This window comes from Nylanderia fulva, unplaced genomic scaffold, assembly GCF_048542155.1.
Source record: "Nylanderia fulva isolate GAGA-0341 unplaced genomic scaffold, ASM4854215v1 Scaffold110, whole genome shotgun sequence".
NCBI classification, from domain to species: domain Eukaryota; kingdom Metazoa; phylum Arthropoda; class Insecta; order Hymenoptera; family Formicidae; genus Nylanderia; species Nylanderia fulva.
In genome coordinates, this window is record NW_028189303.1 from 138,155 (window position 1) to 164,937 (window position 26,783).

The 26,783-nt window shown below is 27.4% G+C and overlaps 2 protein-coding genes across 4 annotated transcripts; one reads left to right on the forward strand and one right to left on the reverse strand.

Moving 5' to 3' along the window:
* Positions 1-37: 37 nt before the first annotated feature.
* Positions 38-14,321, reverse strand: Ir68a (Ionotropic receptor 68a). Its single transcript, XM_029310015.2, has 9 exons — positions 14,090-14,321; positions 13,203-13,389; positions 9,248-9,393; positions 7,248-7,556; positions 5,849-5,951; positions 4,546-4,832; positions 3,736-4,071; positions 1,498-1,885; positions 38-381 (listed from the first exon to the last, which is right to left on the reverse strand). The coding sequence occupies exons 1-9, from the start codon at positions 14,155-14,157 to the stop codon at positions 97-99; spliced, it is 2,109 nt and encodes a 702-aa protein (XP_029165848.1). The 5' UTR covers positions 14,158-14,321; the 3' UTR covers positions 38-96.
* Positions 10,424-26,696, forward strand: LOC114936724 (peroxisomal acyl-coenzyme A oxidase 3-like). 3 transcript variants are annotated; one of them, XM_029310017.2, is made up of 12 exons: positions 10,424-10,494; positions 15,892-16,041; positions 16,815-16,940; positions 17,878-18,030; positions 18,112-18,259; positions 18,651-18,941; positions 20,207-20,376; positions 20,700-20,937; positions 24,500-24,733; positions 24,866-25,020; positions 26,003-26,296; positions 26,372-26,696. In XM_029310017.2, exons 2-12 carry the CDS (start codon positions 15,913-15,915, stop codon positions 26,477-26,479), a joined length of 2,046 nt encoding a protein of 681 aa, XP_029165850.1. In that variant the 5' UTR covers positions 10,424-10,494; positions 15,892-15,912; the 3' UTR covers positions 26,480-26,696. The 3 variants fall into 3 exon arrangements, with proteins under 3 accessions (XP_029165850.1, XP_029165851.1, XP_029165849.1); XM_029310018.2 differs by lacking the exon at positions 10,424-10,494 and adding an exon at positions 11,516-11,589; XM_029310016.2 differs by lacking the exon at positions 10,424-10,494 and adding an exon at positions 13,309-13,566.
* Positions 26,697-26,783: the final 87 nt, after the last annotated feature.

Consider the following 26,783-nt stretch of genomic DNA (forward strand, 5'->3'; position numbering starts at 1 on the left):
GCTATTAAAAAAATAAATAATCCACGAATCTTTTCTTTATATATATTCTTTTTAATATTTTTGTTTACACTACAGAATAAAGATCAAAATTGTCGCTCAAGTCTTATTAGATTTATCGTGCTTATAAAATATATCCAGATGATATTTATCGTAGTTGGGATCTCTCAGGACAACGTATCTCCAATATATTATTTCGCCAAATAAAGCTACGAAACCGAGAAAATAACCGATTCCCAGGGCAATGAGTGCGCCATACAATTTGCGCAAATCCATCAGAGCTGCTTCAGACTCCGATTTTTGTCGAGATTCGTTAATCTTGGCCCATTCCATTACGTCGCTCAGCCATTTTTGCACCAAACCAATTTCCGTCATCCGTCTCACCTAGAATATATATGAGAATTTCATGCTAAATAAATCTCCGATGTACGAAAACGGTGTGCTTGTGTATGAACGACGTAAAAGACAATGAAAAAGACATAATCTTCATTGAGTCATTAAAACAGTTGAAAAATTTCTGTTAAAAACAGATATCATATATATATATGTATATATGTCCCAAACAGTCCACAGAAATTTTTTTGTGTTAATTTAACATAATATAGAGACACAAAAAAACTGCGTTAATACTTTAACACAAAATAAATGCAAAATTTTAAATAATTTAAAATAAATTTTGTGTGAAGTTAACATATAACTTTAATCTAAAAATTAATTAAAAATATATGTTGATTTTAGATTTTATTATCCCCACTTTATTATAAAATAAAAAATCAATATTTTTCTATAAATTTTAACGGATAAAACTTGTCACTAATAAAACAGAACATATTTATTGTGTGAAATTAAACATAGATGCATAGTGTTATTTTTACATCTTTTTTTTAGTTGTCTTAATATTTTAACATTTAAGTTCAATTAACACAACAGTAATATGTTAAATTGACACAAATTGAATTTGTTACATATTTAACACAAAAATGTTAACGGGGACCATTTTTAACAGGAAAACACAAATTTTCTTACTGTGTAAAGTTGGAAAAGTGGATGGAACTTCTATAAAAGTAGCTCTCATTATTATCGTTACTTAAATTGTTACCAATTTTAAAAAGTAGCTCGTTACTACATTATTCTTACTAAAAAAAATAACTATTCGTTACTTTTTTTACACTATTATAAATCCGAGTTATATATATACATAAAATTTAATTAGTTTTTAAACATTTCTTATATTAAATATTAATTAAAAAGTATTATATATTGAAAAATATTAAATATTGTTTATATTAAAATATATTTAAATATCATGTCGATGACATCTCCATATAAAATGTATAATAAATTAGATAATTTTGAATTTCCATACTTATATCACCAACGAGGTATTATATTGTCGGTGCTTATACTTACAATTAATCAGAAGAATTTTTCTCAAAAATATTGCAAAAATTTTTTTTCTTAAGATCTCGAAATTTTGCAAGTAGAAATGAAGAAAAATACCCATAAATCCACATGAGGCTTTAAGGGAGAATTCTTTTCCAGTCCTAACGCGATCGGCATGTGGACGACGCATTCCTCCATAATATGCAAATTGTACTTCACCGCCGAGCCGGTGTCTCTTTCGCTTTTGTTTCTCCGATCGTTCTGCTCCTCGAATATCCGTTTTCCGCGAATGTATCGCAATAAATACGAGTTCTCGTAATAGCAAAAGGTCCCATTAGCCACTCGGTCGACAGCTTCTTCCTCGTTCTCGATCAGCTCAAACTTGTTGCCGATTTCCTGACTATGCGGATCCGAAGAAGCGAGGAAAAACTCCTTGCTTTCCTCATCCCAACCGCCTACTGCCAGCAACAATCTTGTCAGCTGCGCCAAAGTATCGATAGTTACTCTGTAATGAGTAAGTAAAATAGAGATTCACTATGTAAAATCGAAACATACATATCTGAGAAAAATACATGATATCTGACAAGAAAACCTTGGGAGCCCAGAAATTCTGGTTCCCTTTCTAAAAAAGACATGCGAAGTCGATTATCGCAAATATTGTTGCTGTTTATCCGCGATGCTGATTGGTTGTCTCGATTAACATTGTGTGTTATATTAATAGCATCAAACAATTGCCATCGTAAAGGTCTGAAAATTTGACAGTTGTAAAATAAAAAATAAAAATAATATCAATAACGCGCGCGAAGAGCGCGCTTGTGTTGTCTGCTACATAACAAAATTTCAGAAATTAAAATTATATACATAATTAAAATATGGCAAATTAAAATTATGTACGTAATAGACATTTGAGAATTAAAATTAAAATATAAAATATATAATAGAATATAAAATTAAAATATAACACTGTTTATAATACAATATATTGTAGCATCAATTCTATTATTTTCTAATGAAAATTATTGAATTGTATTTCTCAAATTTGTATTAGTATATTCTACTATCAGTTTACTATATACTAACAATAATTTGCTATCATAATTAAACTTGATAACAAAACTGAGTTTGATTTATGAGTCGACACAATTATACTTTTACTTGTAACTTCCTATTATACTGTATTAAGAAATCTGCTTATAAATACTAAATTTATATAGCATATATTATATATATATATATATATATATATATATATATATATATCATTTTGTTTAATCTGACCGAATATAATTACACATGTAAAGCGAAATAATTATATAATTCTTTGATAATAAAGCTCAAAAATTGTGACGCATGCATGCAAAAATTATTATTGTAATCATAAAAAATATATTATATTAATTAATTATGCAACGCTTAAAAATTCAATATTTAAATCTTTGATAGAAAATACGAACAAAGAGATAAAATTTTCTATAAGAATCTTGTGATCAAATATCTACGCTTTCATTAGATTCGCGCAAGACCCATGTGCGAGGTATCGCGAAACCGAGATCACGTGACCCGCGCTCGCACGAGAATCAGTCTCGCGCGAACCGCGCAGCGTGATGGACGTATGGGATATGAAGTCTCGTGCGAGTTTAATAAAAGCGTAGATATTTGATCACAAAAGATTCTTGTAGAAAATTTTATTTGTTCGTATTTTCTGTTAAAGATTTAAATAATAAATTTTTATGCGTTGCATAATTCATTAAAATATTTTTATGCATTGATTGCAATAATAATTTTATACATGCGTTGTAATTTTTATTATCAAGCAATACTAACTTCGCTTTGCGCACATAATTATATTCGATTGAACTTAATAAAATGAGAAAAATATATATAAAGAGATACATATATGTATATATACAAAATAGTTCTCAAACAATACAACAGAAATTCAGCAAATTAAAGTTATGTACATAATAGAAATTCAATAAATTAAAATTATACGCATAATGAAAATTCGGGATTTAAAATTATGTATATAATAGAAATTTCGCAAATTAAATATTATGTACATAATAAAAATTCGGCAAATTAAAATTATGGTCATAGCATCAAGCAACTGTCATTGCGAAAATTAACAATTTGACCAAAAAAATGTTCAGTTTGCTTCTTTTTCCCTTCAATGTTTGTCGGTCTAATTTCTTATTTTTAATTTAAAATTAATTTAATTAAATAATTAATAATAATAATATTACTATTATTTAATTAAATTTATTTCCAATTTTTAATTTTTCTATAATTTTCATTTCTTTGTCGGTCCAATTTTTTCATCCTATATATTATAATTATTGTATATGTATACTATACACAGCGACGGGATGCGAGAGGGTGGCCGTCATACTAGCGCGATAAATAACTGTCACCAGGATGCTGTAGATCCACCACCAGCCGATGAAGATTCTCACGGTCCAGCTGTTCGGCAAGCGCGGCAAAGACACCTGAAGCAACATACCGTATGTGTACAGCATGCTGTTCTGGAATTCAGTGAACAGATACAGACCCTTTGTGCCATCGTACGCGTTTGCCGCGTCTAATTTAGGACGCATACGCGAGCTTATATACTTCTGGTAGAGCAACGCAAACACGTGGAGACCTCCGCCGCCTATCAACAGGGTGCAAATCACCGCTATCCATGCATTCAGCCTGCAAAAGTTGCAATTCTGAGCATGAAATTCCGACAAGCAGTACTGCGATAATATTAATCAAGGGTTGCTAACCCTTTTAGAATCTTTTTTGACAAAAAAATAATTTATTTTATTATAAATTATTTTATTTTTATTTATTTATTTAATAATTAGATACATAAATTTAAATAAATTAAAATAAATAACATTAAATAAAAAATAAAATAATATACAATTAAATTAAAAACATAATATTAAAATTAATTAATTTTTTTAAATAAGTAATATTTAATAAAATTAATAAAATATTAAATAAAACAAAATAATATTAAATAAAATTTAAAAAAAACATAATATTAAAGTTTTATCTATTTTTTATTTTTGTAAATTTTTTTTCTTTATTTTTATTTAATGTAATGATTCAATCTTCTACTATGGTTTTCAAAAAAATAATTTTTCTTTAGATATGACATATAGATGTGTATCTACGTACCTGAAGGGCAATATCAATAATTTCCACGAATTATCGGTCAGCGATTCTGGCGTTAAAAAGGTGAGACATTGCGTATTGTATGGCGTGGATAGATCAAAATAATTCAGATTATGTAGCGTATAATGCAGATCACCGAGATAGAAATCGGCGTTTCCATTGATTGCTTCTCCAAGGAGACCTGTATAGCTATCATTTTCACCCGCTTTACCCCATTTATCGCTCGCGATATTAAGAGGCATATAATAGTCTGTTTTAAAGTTCATTGCCTTTGATATGATTCGGATTAACTGAAACAATATATAAATAAAAATTCGTAAACACCGATTCCAATTTCTAAAACGTTAATTCTGTAATAACATATAGTAAAGAAATGAAAAGAACGACTGAAAAAAAATATATACTTTTGTATTATCTGGACACATTTGAAATTATTTTTGAAATGTTGTCAAGTATAGTGAAATTTACTCATTTGAATTATTTTAAATTGATTTGTACTATTGTGTAATCTAAACAAAATTAATATTTAATACGCTATTTAATTTAATTTATTTTAACATATTTTTATGAGATAATATTATTTTTCTTAAGTATGCTGCCTTCTAAGCCGGGCAATAGAGCCAAGGAAACGAAACGAAAAATTAATTAAACGGAACTGTATCTCAATTTGAGATCCCAAAGTTCCACATATAAATTAATTTCGAAACTTACATATGGAGAAATAAGCGAGAAAAATATAGGTCCGAAAAGTCGCTGAAGCGGGAATCGAACCCGCGTCTTTCACTTTCCGGGCGACTGCTCTTACCAACTAAGCTATTCAGACCCTTTCGATCCCATATTTTTTATTTGCCTTTTAAGTAGATGTTAGTAAATACCGCCGTGATTAGCCCAGGCGTGAATAAACTCAGAAATAAATATTTTTATCGGCTCTCAATATAAAGAATATAAGTATGCTGCCTTCTAAGCCGGGCAATAGAGCCAAGGAAACGAAACGAAAAATTAATTAAATTTCTCCATATGTAAGTTTCGAAATTAATTTATATGTGGAACTTTGGGATCTCAAATTGAGATACAGTTCCGTTTAATTAATTTTTCGTTTCGTTTCCTTGGCTCTATTGCCCGGCTTAGAAGGCAGCATACTTATATTCTTTATATTGAGAGCCGATAAAAATATTTATTTCTGAGATTATTTTTCTTATTAATTAAAATTATTTTATTTTAATTAAAATTATTTTATTTTAATTAATTTATTTAATGTTAATCTTTTTGTAAAGCTCTAGTATTCTTTTCTGACTCTAATACGTACTTCAAATTCGATACCCAAAGCTTTAGAGTCTGCAATTGTGCCTTCTTCATAGTGATTTCGTGATGCTTCGGTCACAGCTGGTATATGTTCGAAAACTGCAACTCTGTAATTTTTTGCCGAAAATTAAACTAATATTAAAATAAATACACTTTCCATTCCAATTACAATAATATTTTGCTTTTAAATATGTTATATAATAAAAAAATCGATATACACCGTAAATATTTTATTTTTAAAGTCTGCACTAAATTTATCTTTTTATCTTAGATATATATTATATCTTCAAATTTTTTATTTAAAAAGTAAATTGTAAAAAAAGTAAAGAATAAATAATGTATTAATTTTCCTCTTTTCTTTTTCTTAGATTTCTATCTCAAGGAAAAAATAATCTATTATAATATTACCCAGATTAAAAATTTGTGTTAAATTAGATAAGAGTATCGTTTATGAGTTGATCAGAATAACACATCAATAACATTGCGTATTAAAAAGAATAAAAATGATTTGTTATAAGAAAAATTATATTTTGATAGCCAGAATAAATTACGGAACTTTTATCGACTCCTGATCATAATTCGAAAACATTTAGTAATAAAAAGATGGACAACGAAAGAGTATACTGTAACGACTTCTGCTTTCTAATATTATTGTAAAATCCAAAATGATAATTGTAAAAAAATTTTTCTTAACAAAGATGTCAATAATAAAAGCGAGAGTATAGACGAATAGAAATCTGCGTTAATTAATCGATAGAAAATTAAATATGTTTTGACCAAATCTGAGGCTTAATGTAAATTATATAATGTATATTATCAATTAACATTGTATTATATTGAGAAAGACTGCCGTGCAGTCGAAACGTATATGTATATGTAAATTAAATTTAATTTTATTTAAGTATATAATATTAATAAATGTTTTAATATTTTAATAATGTGACATCGTAATTGTTTTGCTCGTTATAGATGGCTTTTGTTTTATATAGTATTCCTTTCCTTTTTTTATATTTGTAATCAATTAATTTCTTATTCTAATACAATAAATAATATTAATAAAAATTATCGAGTTCAGATTTTTCAGTTAAAAAATTCATAAAATATTAGACAGTAACTTTCTGAAAAATTGTTAGCCCTAAGTTTGAAATAAACTAACTATTAAATTAGTTACTATAATTACCAAAAAAAATATAACTAAGTTAAGTTACAGTTATAGATGCAGAAAATAGAACGAAGTTAAGTTGTAGTTACTAAAAAAAATGTAACTGTAATTGTTGAAATTTTTTAAGTTACAATTTTAAGTAACGCATTACTTCTCAACCCTGCACATAAAACGTGTTAAGTATTTAACAAGAAAATTTTAACAATAAAAATTTCCAACTGTGTACTCAAGTATTACTAACCGCAAACCGTTGCCGTGAAGATCCGTGGTTTTTGACACATAGTGATCGTTACCGTAACGTAATTTGCCGTCACGCCAGGTGTCGATGTACCTGATCGCCGTGAAATCCCTCGTGGGCGATGGGTAGTAAACGGTGTTGAGATCGATTCGCTCAGAAGCGATTTGCTCGCCGGAACGATACTTGTACGTGTTGTATCGCCGTACAAACACCACGTTAATGATTCGGTTCCAGATATAATGCAATTCCGGTCTAAAGAGCCGATTATCGTGCAGAAGTAAAAAGTAACCGCGTGTGTTAATCAGACGCTCCCTGCAAAAATCGCATGCGACATAAGAAATGCGAAAGAAACACCATAAAAATGAAATTATACATATATATATATATACGAGATATATATATATATATATATATATATATATATTTTAAAAAAGAATTTATTGATCGCATAGGTAAAACAACTTAAAATTGTTCGAAGTATGACCCTTCTGCGTCAATACATTTTTGCCAACGCGATTTCCATGCGTCATAAGATTTCTGGAACTCCTTGACTGGGATGCTGTTCAGGGAGGCCGTCGAAGTAGCTTGTACGTTGTCAACCGACTCGAGCTGTTGTCCTTTGAGCTCCCTTTTCAGCCGAGGAAATAAAAAAAAGTCCGCCGGGGCCAAGATAACGTTGTTCAGGAAATTGGGATTATCTGCACAGAGTTGCTTGAGTTCTTCACAAACTTCCACTCGGTGTTGCTTTTGCGCATCGGTCAACACTCTGGGCACAAGTTTTGCGCAAATCTTCCGCATGGCCAAGTCTTCCGATACAATCTCGTGAACAATCGTTTTCGGCAAGTTCAATAATTCCGACATTAAGCGAACATTCATTCGACGGTCTGAATTCAATAATTGGCGCACACGAGTCACATTGTCGTCCGTTCGTATATATATTAGGGTGGTCGTTATATAGGTTTTTTCAAAATTTTAATGTTGGATGGTCGTAAATCAGCTCTAAATGTAGAAAAAAAAATCTCTAATTTTTTCAGATTTTTATTTTGAGTCCTGAGTCTCCCTGTTGGCATGTAATTTTATTAATAATTTTATTAATACCACAATTCTGCAGCTGCTTCTATCATCAATTTTTGTTGTAAATAGTTTGAAATTTTAGTGAAAAAAAGTTGAAACTATTTGAAAATACCGAAAATATAGTATAAAATAATATAAAATAGTTAAATAATATAATTAGCAGAATAGCCCATATAATATTTATGACTATCTTTTATGAAAAATTAAATAATTGTGTTCACTACTTTTGCAGCTGACTCCATCTAGAACTGAAGTAAAAAAATTAAGTATTTTTTCAAATTATAAAAAATATATAAATAATATTTAAATAACATATAAATGAATAAATAAATGAACTGATATAAGAATATATATATAACATAACACGTGTAAACAGGGTGACTCAAGGCTGAAAATAAAAATCTGAAAAAATTAGAGAATTATTTTTTCTACATTTGGAGCTGATTTATGACCATCCAACATAATGTTCAATTTAACGACCACTCTAATATATATATATATATATATATATATATATATATATATATTTATCATATACAAAATACTGCATTTTTTTTAAATATCATGTCTAAAAACAATGTTTTGAATAGTTATATATTTCGAAAAATAATTTTTGAGGGCAAAGAAATTGATAATATTGAATTTCAAAATTGTTTGAAGGTCAATCTATTTCTTTTTTTTAATGGAACCACTTCAATTTTTTATATAAATTGATTTGGCGCAATATTTGACACAACAGAGTTATAAAATAGAACCAAAAAATGAATAGTTTATGAGGTATTTTGTACAATACTTTAATTTGACGTAATTTTACACTATGAAATATCTCATAAAATATTCATTTTTCGACAATATCTAGTCTTAATAATTTTTTATATAATAAATTGTTATATAAATCTGCCCTCTGGTCTTGTTTGTTGATTGCTTACCTTTCAACATATTGCAAGAATCGCGACGTTAACAAACCATTGGCAAATAGTATAACATACGAGTCACAACCTATAGCTTTGATATGCTCAAGTATTCCCGTCAATTTCCTCGAGCGCGAAAAATTTTGGTTATCGCGCACGGCGATCTGAAGATAAACAATACGAAAGATAAATATTTATTTCAAAAATTATTAATTTAAAAAAATTATTAACTTTATTATCAAATCTGAATCGAATCTGAATTATAAATTTAATATAACTAAGAAGAAGACATTTAATTATCGTATGATAATAAAGCAGGGTAGGGTAATAACTAGTTAATTATGTGTTATTCAATTATCCTATATTCAATTATCTGTTTTACACCGCTAGCTAAAAAAATACGGAACAACATTGAATACTTTAATATGCTTTACTTGACATTTGGATTTTTTTCTGACAAACTGTTGAAACACTGGATCAAACTAAATTAAGTATTTCACTTAGATTAAGGATTAATTTTTTAAACAATTGTAAAGTCAACAACGTGTTCCCTAAACATTTAAATTACATTTTGAACAACCAACGAACATTTTTTTATATTAAGTCAAGAAATATTTTTAACAAGTCCAACATAAAATTAGTTAAAAAACATGCACATTCTAAACAAATCAAACAGTTTGCACAAAAATTCCACGCAAGGTTTTATTCAATCAATAAATTAAATAAATACATTAAAGTACACAAAGATAAACTTAATAAATTTACACATAGTAATGTAGTGTATAAAATAAATTGTTCTCAATACGCTACATATATAGGACAAACTAAATGTCAACTCACAATTAGAATTAAAGAACATAAAAAAATTACAATCCGCAATCAGTAATCAGCAAACACATGAGCAATTTCAACCATAATTTTGATTGGAAAAACGTTAAGATCTTAGATGAGGAGCCTTCCTATTGTATGAGGTTGACATCCGAGATGATTTATATAAAAAAAACAACAGAGAGGTATCAACAAACAAACAGACACAGAAAAATTACCCGATTATTACATACAAATCATGAAAAGATTGGAGGGAGAGTAATATAAGGCAACTTCCCTTTCCCCTTTCTTACTTACACTCATCCACATATATATATATATATATATATATATATATATATATATATATATGTTTGGTCCCCTTTTCCACTCAATATCAAATCGAGACACGACAGATACAGAACGTTCCTGAGTGTTATTAACGTACAGCATATAATGTAAGTAACCATGCAGTCTGTTCACACATCTAATTTGATAATTTTTCCCTTATATTTTCTTTTTTCAATTTTGTAAAATAAACACAGTGTTTTCCCCATAGTAAATAATAAACATATCAAAAAAATTTTTTACGGACGCAATCCAATTTGCCGATATACTAAACAAAAGAAACGATTTGATTGTCAGATTTTTTTCATGAGATATATATATATGACTTGATGTAAGTCTTTGCAATATAACCCCAGCAAACACCGATATATAATTGTTACATTGCTATAATAAAACAGAATATAACAGGTAATATAACGTGTACGTTACATGTAACATTCATGTTAGTTGTAATTTCCCACTCATAGATGTAACATTTTAATATAACATATATTACATTGTTGTTATATTGAAATTATATATCAAATAGCACATTGATGTATTGATAAGTCAGTGCTATCTTGGGATATAATGACAATATAACTACAATGTAATATATGTAATATTAAAAATGTTACATCTATGAGTGGGAAATTACAACTAACATATACGTTACATGTAACATACTTAAGTATATAACATTTATATACTGTGTTTGCTGGGACTGTTTAGATATCGATATTTCATCAACATGTTTTTCATAGGAGTCCCATATATCTGCTTATAAATGTTGTCATTAAAGATAAAATACGTAGATGTCAAAATAAGTTTGATGATTAGAATAAATTCACTTTTTCAAATTACTGTGTTTTTTAATGTAGTCCGTCATCTATTATTTATGCTGTCAATTGCAAGATTTAAAGGAAAGTTGCTATATATAAATAACGATATCATATCCAAAAACACCAAAATATCCGACGTATCAATTTTTTTTACCAGAGAGTGTGCCATACAATTCAAAACTATTGTTGACATTGCTTTTAGCCGGAGGAAATATTTAAATCGTTTAAATTTATGTACATTGTTTATAAAGCTTCACCTTTTTTGTTATATAATTCAACATTAAAAATAAGATTAGTCATGTTCTAAACGCCGCAACAATAAGAAGCTCATGACAACTTTAAATACATTATCTATTAAAAAACTTCTGTTTAACTTTTTATCATGTAAGTAATCTCTGATCATTTTAACATCTTTCTTTTTCCTTTCTCTCTTGATCGATTTTTTATTAACATTGATAGTGGAATGACATAGTCACAAATTGACGATTCCCAGCTAAAAATAACAACTTCGTCGTGCAAACTATGTCGTGCGGTTTTATAATACTTTTGTCATATGACCACGAACATAACATATAACATACAACAATAAAACATTTTTTCATTAAAAAATAATAAGGAAATTAATGATTAGTTCGACCATACTGGCTCTTATTAATATTATTCGTCTTTATTAGATATGAAGTACACGACCTTAAATTTAGGTTTTTTTCAAGTGCTAAAATTATAAAAAATCAATAGTTAGCGACGCAAAACTAAAACTAAATACAAGTCAATTCGTGCAAGGAGAGACAACAATGTACTTACTTAAAACAATTTGAATAAGCCACATTAAGATATAGAAATATAAATTATGATATGTTAAGCGCTGTGAACTTTAACATGTCGCTAAGACATTCTGTCAACTACTAATACAAGACGCTAAATTATTCCAATGATCTTATCATAAACAGAGTTGAGATTGTGTCAGTTTGAAAATTGATTGTGTTTGTTTGCTTTTTAATATATAACAATTCAGCAATCTCTCTTTTACGTCTATGTTTTTCAGTATGTAAAATACAAGGGTCAAGCCACCGGAAATCGTGATTCTATTCTATGTTTGCTAACAACTGACAGATTCGATTCAGGCTTTTTAATGTTGTTCTGGTGTTCCTTTATGCGAATATTTAGATGTCTCTTTGTTTATCCTATGTAAGAAACATTTCAATCTATAAACGACATTTGTTTTATTTAATTTAGGAGTGGTATCCTTATCTCTTTTGATAAGGCTACTTAGTTTTTTCTGTAATTTATATACCACTCTTAGTCCTTTTTTTTAAGCGATTTAGAGATGTTGTCGCTGAAATTTCCCATGTATGGTAACACAATGTATGTACGATCATTTAAGTTATTAATATTACTATTTTCCTTGCTATTATTATTGGAGTTCTTATTTTTTAAAAATTGTAGTCTTTTTTGATATATTTATTAATGGTAAGTAATGGAAATTTATTATTAGTTAAAATCTGTTTTACTATATTAATATTATCATTATGAAATTTTTTATTTGACCGATTAAAAATAAAATTAACTGCATAAATAATTTAGTGGACAGAACCATCTTATTGTCAAATAAAAAATTTATATAAGAATTTATATAATAATATGCAATAAAATGTAGGGGATTCCATTTACAAAAATTAGGTTGACCTTGAAATGATCTTGAAGGACATGGTCAAGGTCAAAGTCAAGGTCATTCATCTTACTCCCCGCTTGAAACCATACAACTTTGCTATTGGACATTTTCTTCAAAATGCATTCTAACTAAAGATATTAGGGGGGTCCGATACTTTTCGATGACCCGGTATATAAAATATGTCAAATTGAAGTAGTTATATTTAACTTATTTAGTTATTTTCTTATTAAAGTTATTTACTTAATAATTACAAGCGCTTGAATTTTTGGCGCGAAAATGGAGCTTCTGATTCAAATAATCGCGCGCGAATAATGCTGTCACTTACATCATATTTTGATACAAAAGGATGAGATATTTCAATAGAACGGGCATCAACGAGTCCGCGATAAGTGGTATCAGTAATAAAATTTATGCAGTTGCTACGCGCCGCGATTTCCTCTATGATTCGCTCGAGCACCAATTTCAGATTGTCTATCTCGCGCGCGCATCGATGTAGTCGTCCGAAATTGTTCCTGTAAAATTAGAGAAGCAGTTTATTTGCAGACGCCCGCATAGGGACCACGGATTTTTAGTACAGAATACACTTTATCGATCTGCAGACTCTGTAATCTCAGAATCAAGTGACACACTAGACAACATCTATATTTTATAAACTGTAATTAGTAATTATAACACCGAATTTATACGGGGTAAGTAATTTGAATAAATTAATATTGACGAATACAAATTAACTATTTATATAATTATAGTTAATATATGGATGAATTATTGTAAGATATAAATAGGACAGATTTTTTTGCTTTACTTTTGATTTAATGAAATCTCTTGTTTTTTTTCTCGGATATATAAAGAAATAAAAATAAAAATTTGTCAGAAGAAGAACAGAAGGTCAAATTGACATCATTTTGACTTTTCTGTTCCTCTTGGGTAGTAACGCTATTTAAATAACATAGATTAATTTTTTTCTCAATAATAATTTGATTCCAAATTATTTTTTGTTACTTTTTAATAATTATTTTTTTAATATTTACATATTAATTGAATAAAAGGCACAATTTTTATAATTTAAAAAAAATATTAATTTTTCCTCGATAATGATTTGATTCAAAAGCTAAAAGCTTTTTTTTCTTCACTTTTTAATTTTTTTTTTTACATTCAAAAGTAAACTTTTTTGCTCAGACACACAATTATTTTACACACGAATTATCTTACCTTTCGTTGACGGCGTGGATAAATTGCGAAAAAAGAATAACAATTACTGTCGTAATCTCGAAATGCATGTCGAAATACTTGTGTTCTCACTCCTGGCTTTTGTTAGTCACATTTGAAACTTTCGTTCGTATCGAACTATCGATCTCTTTGCGCTCTTTCCTGATATAAATTGTTAACAATCTCATTTGCAGACAATTACTTTTATTTATGCAACATGTGATTGTCGATAAGCTTGCGCATATCCGATCTACCTTAAATATGTCAGATTAATGTAGTTCAATAAAAGTCGAAACAAATTGCCTTATTTTGCTAAATAAATTATTTTATCCATTAGAATAGTTAGAATATTTCTTGATAAGAAAATTCACGTTGCAGATTTGCGATTATATAATTAGTATTACCATTTATTATATAATTATTATATATATTTAGATAAAATCTCTCTGTCATCAACATTTTGACAAATATATAAATAATTACCTAAAATAATTATATAAGCTACCTCCAAAATTTTTATCCAAAACTTTAAAATTATTCTAACTTTAAGGGAATTCCTCAGCAAATGACAAACACCGACAAAATAGCAGCACATATATCCAAATATACAAGTATACACAATGCACGCACACACACGTATAAATCGTATTTCTAATTACAAATTTTTATTAGACTCCCAGTGAGAAATGATTGGTCGAATTGTCATCGATTGGACATCGATTCGACGAATTTGACATCGATTCGACAACGAATCGACGTCGATTCGACCATCATTTCTCACTGGGCTTCTAATCTAAGTTTAGAGTATAAGTACTTTCTTTCGTGTCTTCTAATCCCAGGGAATGTGCATTTTTATTCGTATAAAGTGCATATGTTTTATATAAAGTACATATTATGATGAAGTTGACAGTTCATCTGCAATTCGAGATGTCAAATCGAGATAAAAATATAAATAAAAACTATTATTTCTCATTTTTTATATATCAAATCGAATTTTCCTGGGATTATTGATGCATGTATTGCAATCGTAGAGCAGCATTTTTAATTATATCACATTTAAAAAAAGAAAATATACTAAAAGTACGAAAATATATGACTGCGTCGATAAAACAAAAATCGTGAGGGATCCCTTTAAGTGCGCTATGAAATAATTGTCGTAATTACTCTTTCTTTGTTTTCTTATTTCTATGCATTCAATATAATTTATTACTCAAAAAAAATCAGAAAATCACTATTTTATTTCCTAGCATTTTGCCTTATCATTCAAGTTTGATGAGTCATCTGATCTGAATACAAAATGTGTTTTTTTTCGAGATTTATATTCATTATTTTATCTCTGCAAAAAAATACGTTATATGATCCATAAAAAGCACAATAATTATTTCTTTTCATCTCTACAATTTACATATTTTACGATTGAAGCTTGATGTTTATTAATGAACTTTTTAAGTGATTTTTTTCGTGTTTTATGTTTTTTTATGGTCGATTTGATTTTATGATCTAATAGTAATAGTGTATCTCTTATATATGTATGACTTTTAATTCGATTATAAATTATTTTGTTATATCTATTTAACCAAGCAAACTAATAAACTCTATCAAAATTTTTAAAGCTAAATGTCAATGACGTAAAAACAATTTTTAATTATTAAGCCTAGATTTGATCTAAATTTTTCTCTTTTCGTGTATAATTTATCTATTTATTATTTATTATTTTTATTAATTTTATCTATATTTATTACTTTTAATATTTATTTTTAATATTTTCTTATAGTCGTTATTTATAAAATATGTTGCAATTATAGTTTCAAAGAGAGAAACACGCAATGTCCACCGCCGATAATTTAATTAAGGACTTGCCCAAGGGACCATTAGATGCTTACAGAAAGCGAGCGACCTTTAATTGGAAATCGTTCAAGTTAACTTTGGAAAGTGAGGATGGCGTGCGATTCCAGGTATTAGAATTGATAAGTTTTAATATTATATATATATATATATATATATATATATATATATACATATATATAATATTTTAATTATGTATTTAATTATATTATATACGTAACACTTTACAGCTATGTATAGTTTATATTATATATGTATAATTACACTTCTCAAAATAATTAAAGCATTAAAAAAAATTCTTCAAAAACTAGGCAAATTTTAAATAGTTGTAAGTTATTGTTTCAAAAAATGAGAATTTAAATTATAAAAAAAGACGTTTTAAAGCTTGAAATCTCTACTTTCAAAAGGTCATAGCTTTTTTCATTTTCTTCAATTTTGATATTTTTTATATACAGAAAACGACGAACATAACAAAATGAAAAATTGTCTTTTTACTTTTTGTAAATATGTTGCAATACACAAGAAGATTTAAAATAATTTTTTGATATTTTCACATTAAAACCTAAAGTTTTCCCCGTAAAATCGTTTTTTTTTTAATTTATCATATCTACAAAGTGAAAAGGAAATTTTCCATTTCGTTATATTCGTCATTTTTTGTATGTAAAAAATATCAGAATTGAAGAAAATAAAAAAGGCTATGATCTTTCGAAAATAGAGATTTGTAGCTTTAAAATTCTGTTTAAAAATTTAAATTCTCATTTTTTGACACAAAGTTACAGCTATTTAAAATTTGTCTACTTTTGGGCAATTATTTTTGATCTCTTAATTATATTTTGAAGAATGTATATATATATATATATATCGTAAATAATTAAATGTTTAGAAAAAATTATGGGAATTTATCAGAACCAATCCAGCATTTGAAAGACCAATAGGCTCAATAAGCTTGGATGAAACTCGAAGGCGATGCAATGCTCAGTTGAACGCACTTCGTGACAATAACATAAATGTAATTATTTGATTAATTGTATAATAAATAATTATCTAACAATTATAATATCACACTATAGAAAGTTACAACATAATAATTATACTAGTTTACAAAAACTTTTTTTATTATTGTAAATCAAACGAGATGATTCTTATAGACTTTTGGATGCTAAAAATGCAAACCAATTTTCACCAACACATCAGATTTCCGAAATAATTGAAGTTCAATATTCAAAAATCGCTTTTTTGCAATATATGAGATTTTTTTGTAAAAAGATCAACATGATCTAATAAAAATTCTGATCACAATGTCACGTTCATCTCCTATAAAATAAGATATTAAAATAAAAAAAATACATCTTGTAGCAGGAGATGAACAATATATATATATACATGTATATATATATATATATATATATATATACATGTATATGTGTGTGTGTGTGATATTTATCAGACTTGCTAAATAAGATTAACTTCTTTACAAAAAAAATCTTAAATATAACAAAAAAAATTATTTTGTGCAACCGGCGCGCGGAAAGTCGCCCTTTACGCATATAATGAGATTTTAGAAAGAGCTCCCTTTCCTACGCACCGGTCACACAAAATATCGTAGCCAACATGTGCGGGTCATAAATCGGTCGAGAGTGCGGCGAAGTTTGGCGCACGAGGCGAAGCCGAGTGTGACAATATCCGCACGATCTCCCGCACTTGTTAGCTAATATACAATTTTTATTTATTAAACCTCAAGTATTTTAGTAACATGACGTGTTATGAAATTTGATTTTCAGTACCTAATCTATAAGAAACAATTGTTTCTAATATTTTGCTATAAATAAATTATCTTTGTTATAAATTTTTATTAGTATTCAAATACAAAAATATTTTATAATAAATAATGATAAAAAAATATTTGTCTTACGTTCAAACTTTATAATTTTGTATACTTTTTTTAGCCAGTGCATGTTCGAGAAAAATATTTTTATCTCTTCCAATATGACGGATCTGTTCCGCTAAAATTAAGTGTTATAAACGGCCTGGTAACAACCTCTATATTAGCGCTAGGCACCGAACATCATCATTTCGTTGAAGAATTAAACAACGGAAATGTACGTATGAATAAAATATAGAAATATTTAAAATTATTTATTATAAAGTATATAACATTTATTGAGATATTAATTGCTTAGTATATTTGCTGTCTTGCTTTAACTGAAATTTCCCATGGCTCTAATGCGCAAGGCATGCGTACCACAGCAACATATGATATAAAAACAAAAAATTTCATTCTTCATACATCCGATTTCGAAGCCGCAAAATGCTGGTCAGCAGGTTTAGGTGAGTTTTAAGCTTAATTACAAGTTAATAATCAAGGTATATAATATACTTTATTACCAGAAATATACAAAATAATTCCAGCCCAAAAATAGGATTTGGACACCAAAACCTGAAAATAGGGTTTGGATATCTATTTTTGGACACCAAAATTCAAAAATAGAGTTTGGACACCTATTTTTGGGCACCAAACCCCAAAATAGAATTTGGATATCTATTTTTGAACACCAAAACTAAAAAATGGGGTTTGGACACCTATTTTTGGAGACCAAAACCCAAAAATAGGGTTTGGACACCTATTTTGCACATTTCTGTTCATTACTCTTGATATATATATATATATATATATATATATATATATATATATATTTCATGAATATATGAATATGTGCAGGAAAATGTGCCACGCACGCCATCATATTTGCACAACTGATTACACCGGACGCGGTGAATCGTGGCCTCCATCTTTTCGTCGTCCCGATTCGCGATCCAAAAACTCACTTACCCTTTCCCGGTGTTACCATTGGTGACATGGGCGAAAAGATAGGGCTTAATGGAATAGACAATGGATTCATAATGTTCCACGAGTATTCTATACCGCGTACCTGCCTGTTAAATCGTACGGCGAATATCAGCGAGAACGGAAATTATGTTCTTACTGTGAAGAATGAACGAAAAAGATATGGTGAGTATCAGCAATTAACTCCTTAACCCGAATGTTAACTCAGACAGCGCTTCATTTTATATTAACATGAAAAAAATGATAAACTTATATTTATACTTTTGTGTGATATAAAAAGTATTCTTGCTAAATTTTTAAGAAAATTTATGATTATAAATATAACGTTCTTATGTTTAGATATGTTTTGTTGCAGATTGAGAACTTTTGTAAAAAATAAACTTTCATTTTTTATTATAACTTTTTAATTTTATTGTTAGAGATACGATTTAAAATGGGTACAAATTAGCAAAGCCGGAATTTTTAATCGTATCAAGTACTGTTTTTTTTAATTTTTAATTTATGATATGAAACAAATATTAAATTTGTGTTAATGTTTAAAATATATTTAGAATATATATATAGTTTAGAATATATATATATATATATATATATAGTAGATATTTGATCACAAAAAATTCTTATAGAAAATTTTATTTTTTCGTTCGTATTTTTGGTTAAAGATTTAAATATTGAATTTTTATATGTTGCATAATTAATTAATATATATATTTTTTTATGCATTAATTGCAATAATAATTTTATACATTTGTTGCAATTTTCAAAGTTTTATTATCAAAGAATAATAAAACTTTGCTTTGCGCACGTAATTATATTCAATTATATAATATATTCGATAATTTTATAAGGAAAGATCAAAATTTAAATTTTGAAAAAAAAATTGTAGGGAAAACTTCAGGTTTTATATAACATAAAAATATAAAAAAATTTTTTTCAAATCTTCTTTTGCATGCGACAAATCTACAAAGTGAGAAGAAAATTTTCCATTTTGTTATATTCGTCGTTTTTCTGTAAATAGAAAATATCAGAATTGAAGAAAATAAAAAAGGTCTATGATCTTCCAAAAGTAGAGATTTCAAGCTTTAAAACGCTTTTTTAAAATTTAAATTCTCATTTTTCAAAACAAAGTAATAGCTATTAAAAATTTGCCTATTTTTAGACAATTTTTTTATCTCTTAATTATTTTGAGGAGGGTATATCCTTTTATTTTATAATAAGAATATTTTTAAGTCGGCTCTCCAATTTTTAAATCATCATATTCATCTCGACTAAAGAGCCAAACGCGATGTTATTGCGACAAATTAAGATAAGAAAATTTGGAAACTTTTTATTTTATTTTGACGCGTCCTAGAAAGAGCTTGTCCAAGTATTTTAGAAACACCCTGTACAATTTTTTTGCAATTAATTTTCACTTTTTTTACTTGTATCAGGCTCGACATTAAGCGCACTATCATCAGCCCGCAGCAGTATTACCTTGATAAGTGCTCATTATATGATCCTCGCCTTGACGATAGCCGTACGTTATAGTGCAGTTAGGAGACAATTTGGTCCAACGAATAACAAGGAGGACGAACTGCCAGTTATAGAATATCAAATACAAGTACATATATGTATATTACCTCAAAATTTTTTAATTTGTTCAAATTTAATTTGTATTTCGGGAAAAAAAATTTCACATGTATTTATGCAGAATTATACATATATTTATGCAGAATAGAATTATACATAAATGTGCAGAAATATGTATACTTGTAAATGGCAAAGTATAAGATATTACATATATTTATATACAATAATTATATATAATTATATATATAATTATATATAATTATATCTAACTCTTTTGTCATGTATAAATATGCATATATAGATAAAATATATACAAAAAATTGCAATTAATTTTGACGTGAAACGTTGTTTCAGCAATGGCGAATCTTTCCTCACTTAGCTGCGACATTTGCGGTGAAAATATTTTCGGTCGAATTTTACAAAACGATGCTTGATTTTCTCATAAGCCGTTTCACGGGAGCGGACTTTAGCGCCGACATAGGAATGGAAATACACGTGTTGTCTTCTGCAACGAAACCATTGTGTTCGTGGCTTGCTCGCGATGCGATTCAAGACTGCAGAGAGTCTTGCGCTGGTCATGGATATTTAAAAAGTAAGTTACGATATTCGAACGATTATGTACATATATTTTAATAACATTATAGTTTACAGCCAAAACTTATTTTAAATCAGACAAAATCTGCTGAAAACGATGTTGTTGCGAATCAAATTTCATTAGCACATCAAATATCTAAATATATATAATGAGAAATAAAATTCGGCTCGTGTAAAATTAAAATAAGTTATAAATTAAAAGGCCAACTTAACGAGCTGATTAATTAGGTGTTAACAATTTATTCTAAGTCATGAAAATAATACAAATGATAATTAGTAAACGTTTCGACTGTACGACAGTCTTTATCAATACAAATATCGCTTTGCTAACATATCCATAAATCAAATAATTTGGAAAGACCGAACTTATATCATACATGTAAAATATATAGACTTATAATATGAAAAACGCAGTATAACACATTATAATTGTTGGCTTGAATTACGGCTGATCGTTCGAATTAGTCGTTAAAGAGCCTAACCCCGAACATCAGATTTCTGTAGTTCTTTTTGAACTGAAGTTAAAGTGAATAATAGTTTTGAATTATGTAACACATTGTCTAATCTTAAATTAAACAATAATGAAATAATTATATCATTGGATGTAATATCGTTGTTCATGAATGTACCTCTGGACCTTGCAATAGACAGCATAAATAACAGGTGGCATATTGAAAACCACCCATTAATTTGCAACAATGAATTTGTTAATGCTATTAAGTTCATTTTAACTTCAACTTTCTTTACTTTTAACAATACTATTTATAAACAAATTCATGGAACTCCTATGGGGTCGCCTCTATCTCCAATCATAGCAGATATTGTCATGCAAGATTTAGAAACTACGATACTTGATACAATTAATGCAAATGTAAGATTTTACTATCGCTATGTGAATGACATTTTAGTTTGCATGCCGGAGGATCAGGTCTCATATTTAGTTGACTAAAATTTACAATAGAACGAGAGGACAACCGTTGCATAAGTTTTTTGGACATTTCACTCAAAATTATAAATAACATAATTCACATTGATTGGTTTCAGAAAAAAACATTTTCGGGTAGAACACTTTCATATTATTCAAATCATCCTATGTGTCATAAAAAAAAGTGTCATATATAATCTAGTAGACCGATCAATACTATTATCACATCCTATTTTTCATAGTAAAAATTTAACATTAATCATAGAGATTTTATTAAGTAATGATTATTCTCTCGATCTCATTTTCCCAGAAATTAATAGAAGACTGAAGTTCCTCATAGTTAATAGATTAAACACCGAAATGACTCATAATATAAATAATAATGACATAAATAATAACAACAATAAAAAATTTATAGCGATACCATACATTGAAAAAATCTCGGAATTAGTAGCATCAGAGTTAAAGAAATCTAACATAATAGTAGGATACAGAAGTTTGAAAAAATTAAATAGAGTCATAAAAACACAAAAAGACAGAGATAATCGTCAGAATAATTCGGGTGTCATATATAAAATATCGTGCAATAATTGTGATGCAACATATGTAGGGGAAACTAAAAGACAATTAGGTACAAGAGTAAATAAACATAAAAATAATATCAGATTGGATCCTGCAAGACACTCGGTGGTTTCTGATCATATTGTAAAGTTTACACATACTTTTAATTAAAAATAATACAAAAATCTTGGATCACGAAAGGAATTATTATAAAAGGTTGATATCGGAAATGATATACATTAAAGAGGAAAAAAACAGTATCAACTTAAAAAAGAACACCGAGCAACTTAACGGTTCTTATTTTGATATTTTAGAAAAATTGTCTGTCATCTTAGCATGACGGTATATATACAGCGTCCTGACATTGTAATTTACATATATTAAATTTGCTTCTTACAAAGTATACATTGTTTATAATGTTTTTCAACAAGAAATATTTTAAAGAATTTTTATCGTCTCGACATAGATGTAAGTGATCACTATCTATTTAAAAATCAAATATCCAATATTCAGGCTAACACATTAATTATTTCACAATTCATTACATATCATTATTACATTATGAATTACAAAATTAGACGTTTATTTAAAAAGAACTATAGAAATCTGATGTTCGGGGTTAGGCTCTTTAACGACTAATTCGAACGATCAGCCGTAATTCAAGCCAACAATTATAATGTGTTATACTGCGTTTTTCATATTATAAGTCTATATATTTTACATGTATGATATAAGTTCGGTCTTTCCAAATTATTTGATTTATGGATATGTTAGCAAAGCGATATTTGTATTGATAAAGACTGTCGTACAGTCGAAACGTTTACTAATTATCATTTGTATTATTTTCATGACTTAGAATAAATTGTTAACACCTAATTAATCAGCTTGTTAAGTTGGCCTTTTAATTTATAACTTATTTCAAATATCTAAAATAATTCATGTTTTTATACAAAATTTTTTTTTTGTAAAAAAGATTAATGTTATCTAGAAAGTCTGATCGAATATATCATGAATGTATATTTTGTTTATTCCTTATAAAATGCATCTTTTTATTTCAATATCTTGCTTACCTTTTAGTCATATTATGAAAGATTAAATAAACTGTTTCTTATGGATATAGAGATGCTACTAAAAGAGATTTTTTAAGGAAAAAAATTAATTTTTCCAAAATTGATTTTATCATTATTTGTCCCCCTTTAAATCATACAACTTTTATCTTAAACATTCTTTTTAAACTGCATTTGTTTAAAAAAAGTCAAAGTGAATAATTAAAATGTAAGAGACAGCCTATATAAATAAACATTTATTTAGTGGAATCTATCACGAACAAGTTATACTATATATGTATATCGATAGCCCTAAATTACAAATTATGAATATAATTATATGACTTTATTATCATATGCAGAATATTTGCTATCTCAGCAAAACTTTGTATTTGAATCTTTCGCAAAAAAGCCATTTTTGGTATATTAGACTCAGAGTTGGGTAATAACTAGTTAATTAGAGTTAAAAATTAAAAAATGTTAAAAAATTAATAACTTTTAATTTAGCTTAGTTAATTTAAAATCTATTAATTTTTCAAGTTATTTTTTATCTTAAACTTATTAACTTTTTCCTAAGTTACATTTTTTTATCTCTGAACTATTATTGTTTTTTTATAAGTTATAAACGTATTATTTTTAAATTAAAGTATTATTAATTTTTATGTTCATTTGTCATCAATTACCTGTAATTACCAAAAAATATATTTCTATATAAAAATTAAAATTTCTTTGTTATTATAAATTTTAAAAGAATTAACAAAGAAAATTCTAATTTAATATAAATATTTTTTCAAATTAACTTTTTATTTAACTTCAGTTAATTTAATCTTAACTTTTTAATTGACAGTTAGTTCATTTTTTGTTCAAAAACTTTGAACTTTTAACTCAACTAAATTAATTTTATAAGCAATTAACTTTAACATAACTTAGTTTTAAAAAATCATTAACTTACCCAACCTTGATATTCGTTATATATATATTTTAATAATAGCATATATAGTCATCTCGTCGTCTTGTTATTATTATAGTGTCGCGTTTGGGCGACATAAGAGCCGACAACGATGCAAATTGCACATATGAGGGTGAGAACAATATACTTATCCAACAAGCAAGCAATTGGTTATTAAGTCAATGGACTAATGTTATTAATGGACGATCGGTGCCGTCTCCTCTTGGTTCCGCGGATTTTCTCGTTGACGCTGTACGAATATTGAATGCCAAATTTAATCAAACTACAGTAGAAGATACATTGAGCCCTGAGAGTACATAATTTTTATATATACTACTGTAACAAAATTTATGCTGTTAAAAATTATTTGTCCAATATCATGCATAAACGACTTATTATTATACTTTTTGCAATTATTAATATATGTTTTTCGCTATTTTTTTAGATTTATTCTTCACTTTTAAGTGGTTGGTGTGTTATTATGTGAAGAAGACATATGAGCGTGTAAAAAATCTCAAATCAAACGGAGTGTCTGATTTCGACACAAGGAACAATTCCCAAATGTTTTTGGCGCGAACTTTATCTCTTGTATATGGCGAGGTAAATAAAAAAATATATAGGACATTCTCTATCAAACAACTTTTTCTCCGATCATTTTTTATTTGCTTCAGCTTTTTTATGTTTTTATATTTACTGAAAGTAACTTCTTTTATTTTTTTATATTTATTGATTTTTAAAATATAATTTTTTTTAAAAATTGATTTAAATAATTTTAAATACCTTGACAAAAAATAAAAATATTATCATTTAAAAAATGGTCACTTTTGTCTTTGAATGTATTTATCAAAAAATATTTAAAAAAATTTTTTTTAATTAAGTGTTTAAGGCCTGATTGCACCAACGTTATTTTGACTTTAAGTGGAACTTAAATATGTGTTTATCTTTATCTTTTTTAAATAAATAAAAACAAATATATATTTAAGTCGTACTTAAAACCAACCTGATGTTGGTTCAATCAGACTCAAGTGTTTTAACAATTTTAACTAATAATTTTTTTCTCAATTGGATCTCTTCGATTTTTTTTCAACAAAAAATTTATAACATTTTAGACTTGAAAATAAAATTTTTGGCAGAGGGAATTCAAATATTTTTCATTTTTTAAGACCATTTTTTGAAATTGCAAAAATCGCACTTCTTGATATTTTACACTTTACACTACTCTAATTTAAAACATATATAAGTATTTAAAAAATTAATAGGCACTCATTTTGAACTTTTAAGGATTGTAATTTTTTCCTGAAAACTTCAAAATAAATACTTATTAATTTTGTAAATATTCATTTTTTAAATTGAAATAATGTAAAATATAAAAAATGCGATTTTTAAAAATTCAAAAAATGGTCGGAAAAAAAATCATTGATTTGGTATAAGATGCCCCACAATTATTAACAAAAAATGTACATGCTTTTTTGTTATTTAAATTAATTCTACAATTCATGATTTATAGTACTATCATAAAAAATGCAAATTAATGCAATGTTTAATTTCTTTCCTAATTTTTATTTTTTTTCTCTTTATGCAGCACGCTCTAATGCTATACTTCATTAGATGTTTGCAAGATCCGAAATGGAAGGTGAACGAACGAGAGGTACTAACAAAATTATGTTCTTTGTTCGGAGCTGCAACGTTGGAAAAAAGACTGGGAGATTTGTATGACAGTGGTTACGCTTCTTCTAACAGTAAGATAGGCGATTTTCTACGGGAAGGAATTATATCATTGTGCAGAGATCTATTAGACAACGCGGTTGCGCTGGTTGATGTCCTGGCGCCTCCTGATTTTGTGCTCAATTCCCCTCTGGGAATGTCCGATGGCAATGTATATATCTATATAATATTGTTCCACATTGATTATTTTCCATTTCCATAATTTGGATTTTTTTCTAATTTGCAGGTATACAAACACATAAAGGAGTGGCTATTCAAAAACAAAGAAAACTTGGAACGTCCACTGTGGTGGAAGGAAATATTAAACACTAAATTATCTCGATCTAAATTATAATATGATACAAATAATATTTCATTATAATATAAATATATAAATATTCCCCGCGATTATGGTTTGAAAAGATTATACGGATTTTTATACATATATATACATTATAAATTTTTTTCTTCATATTTTTACTGTTAAATAAATTGTTCACTAATATATTTAGTTATATTCATATTATATAAATTATATATTATACAATATGAAAAATTTTTAATTATTGCAACTATTTTTTTTTATCTTTCTCTCCCTCTCTTTTCTCAACTTTTTTAAACGAAAGCGAATGCAAAATATATTTAAGCACTTTTAAAAA

Excerpts from the sequence above, each read along its gene's own strand:
- Ir68a (XM_029310015.2), bottom strand. The coding sequence starts at position 14,157 with ATGCATTTCGAGATTACGACAGTAATTGTTATTCTTTTTTCGCAATTT. Across the intron at positions 4,072-4,545 it reads TTATTGATATTGCCCTTCAG|GCTGAATGCATGGATAGCGG; the intron begins GTACGTAGATAC and ends CAACTTTTGCAG. Across the intron at positions 1,886-3,735 it reads CTCTCGCATCCCGTCGCTGT|AGTAACTATCGATACTTTGG; the intron begins GTATAGTATACA and ends TACTCATTACAG.
- LOC114936724 (XM_029310017.2), top strand. The coding sequence starts at position 15,913 with ATGTCCACCGCCGATAATTTAATTAAGGACTTGCCCAAGGGACCATTA. Across the intron at positions 16,042-16,814 it reads AGGATGGCGTGCGATTCCAG|AAAAAATTATGGGAATTTAT; the intron begins GTATTAGAATTG and ends TTAAATGTTTAG. Across the intron at positions 26,297-26,371 it reads TGGGAATGTCCGATGGCAAT|GTATACAAACACATAAAGGA; the intron begins GTATATATCTAT and ends TCTAATTTGCAG.